At 44.8% G+C, this 16,904-nt stretch overlaps 1 protein-coding gene across 1 annotated transcript in view; it reads left to right on the forward strand.

The window, feature by feature from the left end:
- The window catches only part of GARS1 (glycyl-tRNA synthetase 1), a 91,689-nt gene that overhangs the window by 10,182 nt on the left and 64,603 nt on the right, over positions 1–16,904 (forward strand). Inside the window, exon 2 of the mRNA XM_089659262.1 lies at positions 5,923–6,024. Coding sequence (XP_089515388.1) covers positions 5,923–6,024 — 102 coding nt within the window. The remainder of the gene's footprint in view (positions 1–5,922; positions 6,025–16,904) is intronic.

Here is a 16,904-nt window from a genome sequence, read left to right on the forward strand (position 1 = left end):
TTCATGTGATCACTGATTTGCCAATGCTTTACACCACTGCATCCGACGCTTTGCATGGCACTTGATGATGTAAGGCTTGGATGCAGCTGCTCGGCCATTGAAACCCATTCCATGGAGCTCTCTACGCACTGTTGTTGGGCTCATCTGAAGGCCACACCAAGTTTGGAGGTCTTTAGCCATTGACTGTGCAGACAGTTGGTGACTTCTGCGCACTGTGCGCTTCAGCATGCGCTGACCCCGCTCTGTCATGTGACGTGGCCTACCACTTGGTGGCTGAGTTGCTGTTGTTCCCAGTTGCTTCCACTTTGTTATAATCCCACTAACAGTTGAGCGTGGAATATTTAGTAGCCAGGAAATGTCACGGATGGACTTATTGCACAGGTGACAACCTATCACGGGACCACGCTTGGAGTCACTGAGCTCCTGAGAGCGACCCATTCTTTCACCAATGTTTGTAGAAGCAGTCTGCATGCCTAGGGGCTTGATTGTATACACGTGTCCATGGAGGGGATTGGAACACCTGAATCCAATGATAAGGAAGGCGGGGCCAATACTTTTGACAATATATTGGTTTTACTGAGGTGGGGGGGGGGTATTTATCCATATTCTCACTCAAAAGGGCCTGTTTTGCATTGATACTGTTAAGGACACCTGTTACTTCTTTTAGTAATCTGTCCCAGAAGTCTGTGGGGATCATTCACAAAGTGCAACGTACTTCGCACATGTGTAGTAGTAGCTCCCTTAAGATTCTGGCTCATGCACTCGAAGCCGATTGTCCAGGAATGCAGTGATGTCCTCCCGTGAGCCAATTGTACAGTGTCCTTATATTAAAAGTCAGCAACTCTAGTATTTGTAGCTGCTGACTTTTAATTTTTTGGGGGGTGTCCAGAGCTCTACTTTAAGGAACAAACAGTCCTAAGTGCTGAAATCTTCTGCATCGTTTTCTGTACAAATCTTCCTGTGTGCTGGACAATGCAGAACTGCACACAGGACAGGCAGCGGCTGGCCAGCTGTTATCTGCAGCAACAGTCAAGTCTGGGTGATTCTGGTCACCGCTGTCCTCTGTTACTGCTAATCCTTTTCCTAAATGGTAACGGAAGTTGGATTTTATGGCTGTCGTCCATTAAACATCTGCTGGCATAAACCAAGACTGACTTCATGGATTGTCCTGGGACATCCCGTCTACACATGCTGCAATCTGAGCCATCTCCCTCCGTCTCCTCCCATGCCACGTTCTCCAAAACTTTCACTGTGCACCAGATGAGACCTCATCCTATGGAAGGGGGAGATCCATTCATACAGCCCCCGGGCCTGGCTTAGCAGGCATGCACTTTATATGCAGTCAGTTCACAAAGGACTTACATACAGCCAGGGTGGATTTGATTTAAATCACTAGTCAGTAAGGCTTGATATAAATCCTAGTTTTCTACATAAAGACTTATACATTATACAATTATCTGGAGATTTTTGGTTTAGATTTACCAAAACCCATATAATAGGAGGACAAACCTAAACAACACTTTCAGTTGTATCCAATTAGGCAGGCCCTTGCACTACATAGTTGAAGGTAAATCTAAAGGAAATTGGGCAGAAAATCTGCAGATAATTGTATAATGTATGGCCAGCCTAATTCTTGCTGGTGTAACTTTAATATACAAGTAGATGAAGATTTTTAGAATAATAACTTTTCATATTAGTTTTTTTATCCCCAGTTTAATAGGTTAATCATTCATATTTGGACAACTTTTCTGTTGTACTTTAGGAAGGAGAAAAATAATCATTACCTTAATAATAACAATTTAAATAGATTTATTCAACTGAAACAATAACATTCCAGCAGATGTGATTTGCTTAAACATCCATGTTTGGTAACTAATTTGGCTAAACAAAATATATATATTTGAAGAAACTTAGACTGTCAGCCCCTCCCCCTCACACTTAGTTTCACTTTCTTCTTGTGCAGATCTATTCCACTCCAAACAATCAGAAAAATATTGTTTCTATTCACTGAACTTCTTGAAACTTATCACTGAAGGGGTTGATTCTGTATTCAGAGGTTTGTAGAAGTTAGGATGAAGGTCTTTTTCTTAACTCTGTTCATGTTATAACATTTTTGCTGTGAAGAAGAGGCATGTGATCTCCGCTGAGTCAGATTCAGTTTTGAGAACTGCAAAAGTAAACCGAGCATCTGTGATAATATCTTGTAGGGAGAGAAACTGCCCAATAATCTTACAAAAACCTCTGGAAGAGCATGACATTGTGAATGGATTCATGGAATTTATTTACCAAAAAAATTAAACATATACAGCCTCATTCTACATAAATAAAAAACTAATCTTTATTTCATGATGGAATAACCTTTGGATGGTAATATATTTTCCTCAAAAAGCATTTTATTTTAAAAAATCCGATTTAAATAAAAAAAATCAGATTTTGTTTTTTTTTTTTTTCCTTTTAAATCATTGATTTTTATCCACCCTGCAAATTACACACCTAAGAGAACCATTTAAAGTGATGTAATTCAGTCGGCCACCTTTTTTTAAGATCTTTTTTTCCTTGTATGTACTTCTAATCTAATGGCTTTTTTTTTTTTCTTTCTTTTTTTTTTAGCTGGTGGTTCTCCCGTCTTTAAATTTTACACATATTTGTTATCTGTTCTAGACCTGTATTAGGTTCGTGTTTTGGGCAGGCTGAGCTCTGAAATAGGCGTTTAGATAAACAGCTTAGTGGCTTATTACCGTGGTGTTTTTTAATCCTTTGTGGTTACTCGGACTTTTGAGTGTGTCATTTCAGTTTAGCTGATGTTAGGCTTTATTCACGTCTGTGGGGGCAGCAGTAAAACCAGGTGGTTGAGCTGAAGTTTTACCCCCCCCCCCCCAACTACACAGCCACTCACAGCTGTACGTATGCTGCGGCGAGGCTCAGAAGAGCTACAGTCCCTGCCTCCCATGTGGTCAAGCCCTAACTGTGTTCAGCCAATCATCGCTGCTTGAAGAGCAGGTGGACTTGTATTTAACAGAACAGATAAGGGGGGAACTATGGTGCTTCTTTGATGGATTTGCACAGAGAGAGGATCAGTATAGCACAGTCACCTTGCAGCATTACCAGGAAGCAGCGCCTACGTTTGCATTGAGTGGGTTTGGCTGCCCCAGTGTATAATCGCAGACTTTAATCTAACCTCCAGCCTTCCACAGTTGTGGACTGAAACGGCTTACTCTGATGTCACTGCACACTGTGAGCGTCTCACAATGTGCATTAGAAGCTGCAGCATGTCCAATAGAGCCCGCCTCATCTCCTAAGTGGGGGATGGCCTGCATCATTTAGCCCTTTCCTCCTCAGACTGACTGTTCCAGGCTTGCACCTCTCATTGGATTTCAGCTTTTTAAATCAAGGAGGCTCAGTATCACATGCAGGTATTCATTAGTAACCTTTCACCCCATGACTGCAGCCAAAGAGTAATACTAAGGCTTGATTCACACCAATGGGGTTTTTTGTGCATGTTGCAGAAACGCATTACAGTCCAGTTAACATGGTTTCCTATGGGACACATTCCCATCTATGCGTTTTTCAGCTGCCAAATTTTTGGAAAGGACCAGAGAATTTTTTAAATGCAACACAGTGTATTTTTGGTTGAATGGACACATGGCAAAAACGCATGGGCGGCACAGTGGCTTAGTGGGCAGCACAGTGGCTTAGTGGTTAGCACATCTGCCTTGCCGTAAATGGGTCATGGGTTCGATTCCTAACCATGGTGCCTCCTGCATGGAGTTTGCATGTTCTCCCTGGGCTTGCGTGAGTTTCCTCTGGGTACTCAGATTTCCTCCCACTTTCCAAAGACATGCTGGTAGGTGAATTGGCTCCTGTCTAAATTGTCCCTAGTATGTGTATGTATGAATGTGAGTTAGGGACCTTAGATTGTACGCCCCTTGAGGGTTAGGGACCTTAGATTGTACGCCCCTTGAGGGTTAGGGACTGATGTGAATGTACAATATATATGTAAAGTGCTGCGTAAATTGACAGCGATATAAGTACCTGAAATAAATAAATGTAGTGCGTTTTACTTTTCAATAGAAAACTATTGCCGTTGATGCCACTTGGGATCGGTGTGACTTTGATACAATTTTTTTTCTTGCTAATAGGAAAGTATGACAGTTCTGTTTAGGTAGTGCAACTTTACGCTCTCTGGCTCTCAAGCCGCATCCAAGTCGCACTCATCCAAAGTTGCATCAAAGTCAATATTTTCCTATTGGCAAAAAAAAGTGGCAAAAACGAGAGTTCAGAAATGCAAAACACACCGGAAAAACACATTCGTAACACGTAGAGGTGTGAACCTAGCCTAACAATAAATGGAATTTTTTTCTAGGCAAATGTGCATAATTGTGTTGTGACTTGACATAACTTCACAAATATATATATATATATATATATATATATATATACTCTGTGTATTTCTTTCCAGCCTGTAGATCCCTGTAAATACTCTTAGATTGTAAGCTCCAAGGAGCAGGGCCCTCCTAACCCTGAACTGTATTGTTGCTGTATTGTCTCCCGTTATATTGTAAAGCGCTGAGCAAACTGTTGGCGCCATAAATCCTGTATAATAATATAAATAAACAGTTCCTAGCATAGCAGCCTGATTTCCGGATGTTCTTGGAGTGCCGTGTCCTCTCTATAAGAATATCATTGTGACTTGATGATTCCAGTTGACATGAGTCCGTGCCCCAATCACGCTTAGCCTGAGCCCCTGTATCAGAGTAATAACAAAGGATTAGAATCTGAAAGTGGTGGCTTTAGCCCATTAAGCTGCATTACAAGCAGAGCTCTAGCTATTGTTGCTCATAAAGAGGTGGCTTATTCAGAAGTCTTGAATGACACATAGCTTGTCCTGTGTGTCAGTCACAGCCCCATAGGGTAACAAGGCAAAGACAGGTTGCATCAGTTGTTTGAGTTTGCCCTTGAATTCCCTCATGTCTGTGAGTTTAGGTAAATGGGACTCAGGAGATTGCAGATATACTAAAGGAGACTTACTAAAATTGCATACATACTACAGGAGAGTGTAGACATACTACAGGGCACTGTCGGTGATTATAGACATACAAGAGCCTGCCAGAGATTGCGGACGTAGTGCAGGAGCCTGCCAGAGACTGCGGACGTAGTGCAGGGGCCTGCCAGAGACTGCGGACGTAGTGCAGGGGCCTGCCAGAGACTGCGGACGTAGTGCAGGGGCCTGCCAGAGACTGCGGACGTAGTGCAGGGGCCTGCCAGAGACTGCGGACGTAGTGCAGGGGCCTGCCAGAGACTGCGGACGTAGTGCAGGGGCCTGCCAGAGACTGCGGACGTAGTGCAGGGGCCTGCCAGAGACTGCGGACGTAGTGCAGGGGCCTGCCAGAGACTGCGGACGTAGTGCAGGTGTGGTACATGAGACTGTATGGATTGGTGCTCCCAGTACTGGTTGCTGGCACAGTGGGCAGTACAAGTGCCTAAGAGGCACACCCTTTTGCTAGATGTCCCAGTGCAGGGCTCTTTTGCAGCATATTTGGTTTGGGTTTAGATGCGCTATATAAGAAAAACTTGGTTCGGTGGATAAAAATAATTTTGTCTAAGCTATTCACCCCCGATTACCCTCCTCATCCATTGTGGCCCAATAGTCCCCTGCTTGTACGCAGTCCGCTTGTTCGTCAAGAATTGACTCCCTTTAGCCCCATTCATCTATGGTCACCTGTTCTTCCTGAATCACCCCAATCTTATGTTTTATGTACGGAATCCTAATCTTTACATAAATGATTTGGGTGTTTTTGGTTTTATGGGATCTAGTAGGGTTCTTTTGTACATAAATATATCATGACACTGTAAAGGGGATTTACTTGGCACTTTATCGGGGGATCACAGGGCTCTGTCTTGACCTTCCTCTCCATCTTGCAGGGCGACGTCGTACGAAAATTAAAAGAAGAGAAAGCTCCTCAGGTCGATGTGGACAGAGCCGTGGCAGAGCTGAAAGCCAGAAAAAGGACTTTGGAAGCCAAGGTACAAATCTTCTCACGCTCACTGATTCTCAAACAAAAACATGACAGCTGGTCTTATTGGGCCGTGTTGTGCAAACAACCAGTGAGATTAAAGTACAAAGAACTATTTTTAAATTTCTATTTAGAACTTAGACCTCAGAGTGAAACTTAGGTCAGAACTTCCTCTGCTAGTTTGGGAAAGAGAACCTCTCTCAGGTGTTTGTTCCCCCACTGGAGCAATTTAGAAATCCTTTTTAGCAGAAGTAAAGGAAATTGTTGCTGATGAGGAAACCGAAGTATAAAACATTACAGAGGCTCTAACCCAGGAGTAGGCAACCCTAGCGAGATCTACTTGGTTTATGACATGATTTATGACACCCTCCAGCTACCCCCTAGGTCAGTGGTCGGCAAGCCGCGGCTCGCGAGCCACATGCGGCTCTTTACACACTTTAATGCGGCTCTTCTGTGTGCCGGGCGCCCGCTCCCCTCCCTCCTCTCGGGCGGCCGCCCCAAAAGTCAGGACTCTGCAGCTAGCCCAGCAATGGGCAAACTACGGCCCGTGGGCCGTATACGGCCCGGCGGACCTTTTAATCCGGCCCGCGGAGCGTGGCAAACATTGGCTGTCAGGATGTAGGCGGGGCAGCGTGACAAACTCCTCTCCTCTCACAGTCCGCCCTAAAGACCGGAACGGCGCGGGAACACGGCGAGAGGAACGTGCGGAGCAAAGGTAAGTGAATTGACACAATATGGGGAATGAATTACTATATGGGGGATGAATTACTATATGGGGGATGTATTTTCAGTTTTAAAAATGTGGCTCTCAAAATAAATTTCAATCGTGGTTTTGGCGAGATTTGGCTCAGTTGAAAAAAAAGGTTGCCCACCACTGCCCTAGGTAATGGTCTCCTCGCATTAGTGGTCAGTGAGAATCCCCAATAACCTGCTCTTTAAAGTGTTCCTAAACCCAGGAACCTGCATTCACTATATCCGGTCTCCCAGGACCCTGCATTCACTATATCCGGTCTCCCAGGACCCTGCATTCACTATATCCGGTCTCCCAGGACCCTGCATTCACTATATCCGGTCTCCCCGGACCCCGCATTCACTATATCAGGTCTCCCCGGACCCCGCATTCACTATATCAGGTCTCCCCGGACCCCGCATTCACTATATCTGGTCTCCCCGGACCCTGCATTCACTATATCTGATCTCCCCGGACCCTGCATTCACTATATCTGGTCTCCCACAGTACACACAACATGGAAATGCAATTATTTCAGTAAATATAAACTGCTAAATACCTTTTCTCATCAGCAGTTAGAGCAGTCTTGTGACTTCTATCAGTGTCCAGCCAAGCACTAGCTAAAGCTGGTAGGAGGAGTTTTTTTTTCTGCTCTGGGAGAATGCAAAACTTCTGACCTCTGTCTGGACAGTGCTAATTGGACCTGTGCTGATCACATGCACTCTCCCAAGAACAAAAAAAAACCTCTAGCAATACACACCAAACTGAGCACGTGCAAATGCCTACGGTTTAGTTTGTCTTATCAGGAGATAAGAGGTGGTGGCTTTAAAAAGGGGAGAAACAGAGAAGACAGAATGAAACGTCCTTTTTACACAATGCAGAGGATTAACCCCTTAGGTTCCACAGTGAGTATAACTAGCATGATTTACTGCATCTACAGACTGATTGTACTGTTGTGGGTTTAGTAACACTTTAACATCAGTGGCCAGTGGAGTGCCCTAGTAATATCCTCTTCTAAATTGGTGGTCAGCGGAGAGCCCCAGTAACATGCAATCTTACCTTTGTGGATGGTGGGTCCTTCCGTTATAATGCCTCCTTTATACTGTTACCTTTTTATAGTAATATCCCCATTGCTACCCTGCCACCCCTGTGCCACAGATATATTTTCCGTGCCACCAGTATGGCCCCCCAAGTTCAACTCTCATGTTGTCAGTAGTGATTTCCGTCATGCTCTCTTATCCAGAATGGTGCAGGGAAGAAGCGGTGAGATGTAGTGACTTGTTTTGGCACTCTGGTACCCAACCAAATCCACCTCCCGCATCCATCTCACGTGCTTGCATGTGATATCAGATATAAGCTTCTGGAATGGATGCCAGGGGAGAATTGCAGAGATCAGAGGGGCAGAAAAGGTAGCTGTCTTAACACTGCTTCCCTCTGCTGCTCTGGATATGGGAGGGAAAAGCACATCTGATGTGGATGGTCGCCCCATGGAGACACGATCGACCCATCTCCTGGCAGCATTTCATGAGTAGATCACAAATGAACCTCCTCTGACCCTTGTTCTAACCCTTTCCTGCGACTGTCTAGATTTAAAGGGTTTTGTCCACTTTTGTGCCTTTTATACTTTTCCTTTCCACCATGCTTGATGAAGAGAACGGTATTTCTGCTAAGCTATATTCATTTAACTGATAAAAGATTCCTCTTCTGGTTTTTGTTTCTTGCTCTTCTCTATGACAAACCTAATATAACACAATGCTTCCAGTCCTTGCAGTTCTGGCATCATAAGTATACACACATGGGGGTTTATTTACTAAAGCTGGAGAGTCCAAAATCAGACTCCCTTCTGCATAGAAACCAATCAGCTTCCAGGTTTCATTGCCAAAGCTTCATTGAACAAGCTGAGGTTAGAAGCTGATTGGTTTCTATGCAGAAGGGAGTCTGATTTTGGACTCTCCAGCTTTAGTAAATAAACCCCACTAGGTCACCAGTAGGAAATGAGGTGCACAAGTTATTTCTGTACTCTCCTCTGCAGAGCTATGATTCTTAAAGGGCGCTTCACTTTTAGCGAACTTGTTCTTTAACCCCCCTGGCGGTATTCCCGAGTGTAGTTTGGGGTTAATTATCAGTGCCAAAAGCGGTAACCCCGAGCTACACTTGGGATTACACTGCAGCGTTGCTCCGGGATCCCTCTAGCACTTACCTTGTCCTGCGCTCCTGTGATGTGTCCCGTGCAGTGTCCCCGGCCATCTCCTCTGGCCGATGCCAGCGGCTGTCTTCTAGGTTCCAGTCCCTGTGAGCGTCAGGACATACGGGGGACTGAACCGGCGGGAAATGTAAAAATTTTAAAAAGTGACATTCACTAATACACTAAAATCTCATAGTATAACATTCCTGTATCAAACCATTTCATATACATTTTGTCCCGAGTGCTTTGTCCGGCGCCCTGCCTGCATTTTTACTGTTCTTTCTGCCTGGAAATTGAGAAACGTCCATGGCGTCCAAAAAGCGTCCCTTTAGGTCAAAAGCGGTTTTAGACCGGCTAGAGAACAGCGATATTAAATGAGAACCACTTGCAGAATTGAGTGATAATGATTGGTGGGGGAAATTCCTCATCAGGCACTGAAAACGATTCTGCGACTTTGCTCAGTGATGTGCGAACTTGGTGCTCTATTTCACATTTCAGTGTTTTTGGTTTGATTATATTATTGAATTAAATGTATTATTCTATTTTGTTTATGATTATTTATTATATTATAATTTATGATTTTGTGTTTAAAATTTTATCCTACCCGGGATGTTTACTAGACTCTTGTTCGGACAGATTTCAGTGAGTTATTCCTAAGAATTACAGGCTACAATAAAAATTTCCATGCAAAAAAAGTACCTCTGAGCACATAAATATGGACATAATCAGACTGCTAGGGAGGTTAAATGTCCACACAACCCTCTTCCTTATATCCCCGATCCTGAAATTCTTTACTATGCAACCCTGCCTGGCACCAATCACCACAGATGTGCCAACAGTATCTAGCTCATGTACACCGCTCTACGCATGCACTTTAAAGGAAAACTTCACTTTTACTGAAATTGTGTTTTTTTATGATCCCCTAACTTGAGTCGCAGCATCCCAACAAAATACGTTCCTTCAGTTCCCCTCCCAAGTTCTTCAATGTACATGGTGCAGCACAGCCTCATACAGCTTTTCCCAATCCATATGGCTGGTCCATACTCATGGTGCCCCCAGCCATCCAGGGGAATACAGCTCCAGCTATAGCAATGAATCGGCTGAGTGGCGCATATACATTGTAGGAGTTGACCCAGATTGCAACTTTTTTTTTCTGCAAAGTCTGTGCTGCTCCATTCGCACTTGAGAGCTGGACTGAAGGTATATTGGTAGGTGGCTGCCATTCTGGAAGTTGAAAGGCCTAATTAAAAGACAGTTTCTGTACAAGTAAAGTTGTCCTTTACCAAGATTAGAATCTCTACAGTATATTCTAAACGGCTTCCAGAAGGCAATAGGTAGCAGATACTGGCAAATACCTTCCATCGTCTACAGCTCCACAGATTCTTGAAAATTTGGGGGCTCTTGTTATAAAAACCACCCTCACCTAGCAAAGCCCACCTGTTGTATTAATGTGTGTGCAAATGGGCCAAAGTGCCAACCTCTGGCTGTAGTTGGTATTTATATACTAGAGCATGCTGTATTTCAGGGCCCCCAACATCTACTTAAAGCGAAGTTCCAGTCACACTGTAAAAAATAGTCAGCAGCTACAAAAACTATAGCTGCTAACTCTTAAACAGCCACTTACCTGTCCCACGATCCCACAGTGTCCTCCCAGCAACCCGTTTCACCAGCCGTCTGATGTTCAAGGCATCGGTATCTTCATTCTGGTCACCCCGGCTGTGACAGCTTTCGGCTTCACAGCCTGGTGCCCACTGCGCATGTGCGAGTAGTGCTGCACTTCCTGAATGGCGCAGTAGTCTTCTGGGACCTGTCACGTGTCCCAGAAGACTACGCGGAAGGAGGGTAGGACAACTTCCACTTCCAATCACCTAGGCGGTCGCAGTGGGAGCGGGTGCCTGGCAATTTAGCTCCCCAAAGGTGCCCGTCCTTAATAGGGAGCGGGAGACCAGTCTTTAAAGTGGAACTTCCCCTTTTGGATGGAGCTCTGCTTTAACCACTTCCTGTCCGGACACTTTTACCCCCTTCCTGTCCAGGGCAATTTTCAGCTTTCAGCGCTATCACACTTTGCATGACAATTGCGCGGTCATGCAACACTGTACCCATATGAATGTTTTACCATTTTTTTGAGACCGATAAAGCTTTATTTTGGTGGTATTTATTCACCGCTGGGATTTTAATTTTTTTTACTATGTAAATGAAAGTCCAAAAATTTTGAAAAAAAGTGTTTTTTTTTTTAAATAAAATTTTGCTAATAAATATTTCATCATAAATCTTGGCCAAAATTTATTCCGTTATTTTTTTAGTAAAAAAAAAAATCCAAATTAGTTTATAACCAAAAATTATAATTTTTAAACATTTTGTTTTACATTTTTATGAAGATTTTTTTTTTTTTTACACTGATTGCTTTTACACCCATAAAGGATGTAAAAGCAATCATTTCTCTTTCTCTCTGTCTGCATTCTTGCAGTCATTGAGAAATACTGAGTGAGCTGTGATTGGTCACAGCTTGTTACATGGTACAAGGCTGTTGTGAATAGCCTTGTACCATGTGACCTCTGTGATCATTCACAGATTTCTCACGTAGTAAGCAATGATGTCACAAGTGACATCTTGCTTACTACTTTGCATGTGATCACTGATTCGTCAATGATCTATCGTCCGACCGGTGTTTCACTGTGTCCGGAGGACACAGCGGGCACCAGATCGCGGTGGTGCGCGCTCCCAGGGAGCGTGCACAGCTAGAAAAGGCGGGTGCCGTTTATGAACGGCAACCTGCCGCTGGACTGCCACCGCCCTGCCGTTTATAAACAGCAGGCGGACGGCAAGGGGTTAAAGATGACAGAAGTTTTGTGCAGCTACCTAGGGACGGGGGCAACTATTGCATCCCAAAGGCAATATACTGTGATTACCAGCATTGTAAATGTTTTCTAGACAGTGCGTCCTAACCTTATTGTAAAAAGGATACAGTAAATTCTTTCAAAAACGTTTGTCCCCCAAAAAGTATGAGAATTCAAAATATGTATTGAAACTGTGGAAGACTCTGCATGGGGCTGGATGTCACTGTAGGGAGATTAGGGTTCTCGAGGGGTTTGGGGACTTGGGTGCATTCAGACGTACGGGTGCAGCCTACATGGTGGCCCTAGAGGGATTCAGGATTCTGGAGGGACCCAGGGGCAACTGTGGGGAATTGGGTCTCTGGAGGGGTCTGAGAGTTTTTTGCACAGACAATGCGGGAAACTATAGTGCACTATGGGGGCCGGGGGCACTTTTGGTGGATCAGTGGGGAGGGGGGGCCTGGAGGCTCTGCAGCAAGCTAGGGGGCACTGTGGGAGGTTGGCATGGTTTGAGGGCTGTTAGGAGGCTCGGGGGCACTTTGGGAGGTTGAGGGACACTGCAGGCCACTATAGGAGTTGAGAGGCACAATGGGAGTTTAGGGGATCTACAGATAGTTAAAGGCCCAGAAGGAGAGTGCCCACAGCCCCGTGTTCTAGACAAACCCCAAGAAGAACCTGCTTTCCTGCAACACCCCCTGCCCCTCCAGTACTGCTGTATGGCAGTGACTTTCAAATGGTTTCTCCAAATTCTCAGGTAATTGAAATATCACCCGCACTTCGGTGCTCCTGCTGTTTGGGCATTAAAAACGCCAAGAGCTGAGAGAACATTGATAAATCGCCTTTGGTCAGTCTTTGATCTCAAATGTGAATGGAGCTCTCCTTTTACACATTATTATTATTCTGGATTTATATAGTGCCAACAGTTTGCGCAGCGCTATACAAAATTAATACATAAACACAACTGTCATTTATTATAATTTTTTTATGGTATTTTAAGTAAAATACAAAATGTAGACTATGATTCCTGAAACTACGAAGAAGCGCATAAATAAACACTGAAATGGATTGCATTTATTCACTGTATATTATGTATAATTTATTACCCAATAAATGTACTTTTCTGACTATAGTAGTAGTAATTGTTCCATAAGGCTCTAATTTTGGCTGCTTTATAGGACAGAATTCTGCCCAGTTTCTCTTTTTATAGTTGGCATCCCCAACTCCAAGTGGGAACACCCAGATTATATGGCAGCCAACCACTGACGCATCTGCAAGTAAAACCTGAATTAAATTGGCATCTAGTCAGTGATTTGTGAATAAACCAGTTTTCTCTTCGCTTTCGTGTGATTTGATTGTAGTATTATAGGAGACATTGTATTTGAAGGCCAGATGGGTCATAGTGAAATCGAACTGGGAACATGAGAAGGGTTGGAACAGTAGGATTCCAGCTCTGATTTGATGTTTATTTCAGGTACTTGTATTGCGTCGTCCATTTACGCAGCACTTTACATATATATTGTACATTCACATCAGTCCCTAACCCTCAAGGGGTGTACAATCTAAGCTCCCTAACTCACATTCATACATACTAGGGCCAATTTAGACAGGAGCCAATTAACCTACCAACATGTCTTTGGAGTGTGGGAGGAAACCGGAGTACCCGGAGGAAACCTATGCAGGCACAGGGAGAACATGCAAACTCCAGGCAGGTGGTGCCGTGGTTGGGATTCAAACCAACGACCCTAGTACTGCCAGGCGGAAGATTACACTGTCACTTTGCCCTGTTTGGGTCCTGATTGTCAGAGGGCATTTGTCATAACCAAAACCCTCTACTCCTCAGTCATAATAATGGTGAATCCTTACCTCTCAGAGTTTGCTTGATTTTTTTGTTAATTACTTGTATTCTCTCCCTGTCAGAGCAGCAGTATCAGGCCGATTGTCATGCTGAAAGGCCATCTTCTCTCATGCTGGAGCTTAGTGTAGCTAACTAATATAAAAACTCGAAGGTGCTGTTAGAACTACATGAAACAAAACTGAGGCTACATTCAGACATATACCCAGCACTGCCGCTCCTCTAAAAAGCAACCCGTCTGCTGATCGTGACCTGTTGGATAGTTTTTGCAACAACCGTGAAGCATTGCAGCCGTGGTATGTAAACGTCTCCGACCGCTGCTATTGCAAATGAAAGGGGGTGGCATTAAAAATGCAGCTCAACCATGCATTTTTACAACCCCCCAACTGCAGGTCTAAATGAGGCCATGAGGGCTCTTGCACACGGGCATTCCTTTTTTTTTTTTTTTTTTTTTTTCTTTCCCATCAATACAGTCACGTTTTTACTTTTGTTTGTTTTTTTCCTCAAAATTGGAGCTAAACGGATCAAGACTTCACTTTTTAAACTCCATTTTCATATCCATTTACGTCCGTTTTTAATTCGTTTACATCTGTTTTTTCATCAATTTCTCGTCAGTCAGTTTTATCAATGCAAAAATGGACCATATGTCCGTTTTTATATCTGTTTTTCGTTTGTTCCATTTTTCTTTTACGGAAGGAAAAAAGGGTTTTATTTCATTAAAAATAAAACGAATATTAACAGATGCGGACATTACCGGATGTAAACGGATGACTTCACCTCCGCAACATCTCCAAGATACGCCCGTTCCTAACCTCCGAAACCGCTAAGCAACTTATTCACTCCCTTGTGTTATCTCGCCTTTGACTATGGTAACTCCCTCCTCATTGGCCGACCTCATCGCAGGCTATCCCCTCTTCAGTCTATCATGAATGCTGCTGCCAGACTCATCCACCTTACTAACTGTTCTGTATCTGCCACCCCTCTCTGCCAATCCCTCCACTGGCCTCCACTCAGTGTCCTCCACCCCTCTCTGCTAATCCCTCCACTGACCTCCACTCAGTGTCCTCCACTGGCCTCCACTCAGTGTCCTCCACCCCTCTCTGCCAATCCCTCCACTGGCCTCCACTCAGTGTCCTCCACCCCTCTCTGCCAAACTCTCCACTCAGTGTCCTCCACCCCTCTCTGCCAATCCCTCCACTGGTCTCCATTCAGTGTCCTCCACCCCTCTCTGCCAATCCCTCCACTGGTCTCCACTCAGTGTCCTCCACCCCTCTCTGCCAATCCCTCCACTGACCTCCACTCCGTGTCCTCCACTCCTCTCTGCCAATCCCTCCACTGACCTCCACTCAGTGTCCTCCACTCCTCTCTGCCAATCCCTCCACTCACCTCCACTCAGTGTCCTCCACCCCTCTCTGCCAATCCCCCCACTGACCTCCACTCAGTGTCCTCCACCCCTCTCTGCCAATCCCTCCACTGGCCTCCATTCAGTGTCCTCCACCCCTCTCTGCCAATCCCTCCACTGGCCTCCACTCAGTGTCCTCCATCCCTCTCTGCCAATCCCTCCACTGACCTCCACTCAGTGTCCTCCACCCCTCTCTGCCAATCCCTCCACTGGCCTCCATTCAGTGTCCTCCACCCCTCTCTGCCAATCCCTCCACTGGCCTCCACTCAGTGTCCTCCATCCCTCTCTGCCAATCCCTCCACTGGCTTCCCGTTGCCCAATGGATAAAATTCAAAACACTAACAATAATGTATAAAGCCATTTATAACTCCGCCCCAAATTACATCACCGATCTTCTCTCCAAATATCACCCAAACCGTACTCTCCGCTCCTCGCAAGACCTCCTACTCTCTAGCTCCCTTGTCTCATCCTCCCATGCTCGTCTCCAGGACTTCTCCAGAGCTTCCCCATCCTCTGGAACTCTCTACCCCAATTTATCTGACTATCTCCTACTCACTTTTAGGCGATCTCTGAAAACCTTTCTCTTCAGGGAAGCCTATCCTGCCCTCAGCTAATACTGGAATCTTCTACTCTTCCAACCAGTCCATCCCCCACAGTTACTACCTTTTGTACCACTATCCCCTCCTAGATTGTAAGCTCCCAGGATCAGGGCCCTCCTATCCCACTTGTATTGAACTGTATTGTTACTGTATTGTCTCCCATTATATTCTAAAGCGCTGAGCAAACTGTTGGCGCCATATAAATCCTGTATAATAATAATGATCATCTGCTAGTCCATAGAAATACATGGGTGTTCGTTTTTCATCCAAATTGACAGATGAAAAATGGACATACGGAACGTCCGTGTAAAAGAGCCCATAAGGTTTTGTTCTTTGGCAGTTTTGCCTTCCTTTCATGGGCCCAGACAGAGAGTCTGTTATAAGCCTTGAGCTCAGGTAACAGAAAGGTCAGCCTCCACAGGGACCTGACAGTTTGACACTGGCTGACAATTCTCTGACAGGGGAGGCGATTAAATAACAGCGCACACATCTGTCCCTTAGAGCTAAGGATAAACTAAAAAAAATAGATGGAGTTGGGCTTTAATAACCTTTCCAGTTTGCCAGATTTCCCCCCCAATCAGTTTAAAGTGTTACTAAACCCACAACAGTACAATCAGTCTGTAGATGCAGTAAAGCATGCTTGTTATACTCACTGTAGGACCTAAGGGGTTAATCCTCTGCATTTGTGTAAAAAGGATGTTTTGATCCGGTCTTCTCTGGTCCTCCCCTTCTTCCACATCCCAATTTCATCTCCTGATAGAACACACTCTGGGGGACACTGCACATGCTCAGTTTGGTATGTGCTGCTAAAGAGGTTTTTTTCTCTTTTTTTTTTTGGGAGAGTGCATGTGATCAGCACAGGGCCAATCAGCACTGTCCAGACAGAGGGTCAGGGGTTATGCAATCTCATAGGGCAGTGAGAGGAGAATGAAAACGTGTCCTACAAGATTAACCAGTGCTCAGCTGGACACTGATAGAAGTCACAAGACTGCTATATACTGCTGATGAGAAAAGGTATTTAGCGGTTTATAATTAGTAAAATAATTGCATTTCCATGTTCTGTGTACTGTGGGAGACGAGATATAGTGAATGCAGGGTCCGGGGATACCAGATATAGTGAATTCAGGGTCCGGAGATACCAGATATAGTGAATGCAGGGTCCGGAGATACCAGATATAGTGAATGCAGGGTCCGGAGATACCAGATATAGTGAATGCAGGGTCCGGGGAGACCGGATATAGTGAATGCAGGGTCCGGGGAGACCGGATATAGTGAATGCAGGGTCCGG

This window comes from Staurois parvus, unplaced genomic scaffold (assembly GCF_062004578.1).
Source record: "Staurois parvus isolate SC_StPar_1 unplaced genomic scaffold, SC_StPar_1.0 ptg001145l, whole genome shotgun sequence".
NCBI lineage: Eukaryota > Metazoa > Chordata > Amphibia > Anura > Ranidae > Staurois > Staurois parvus.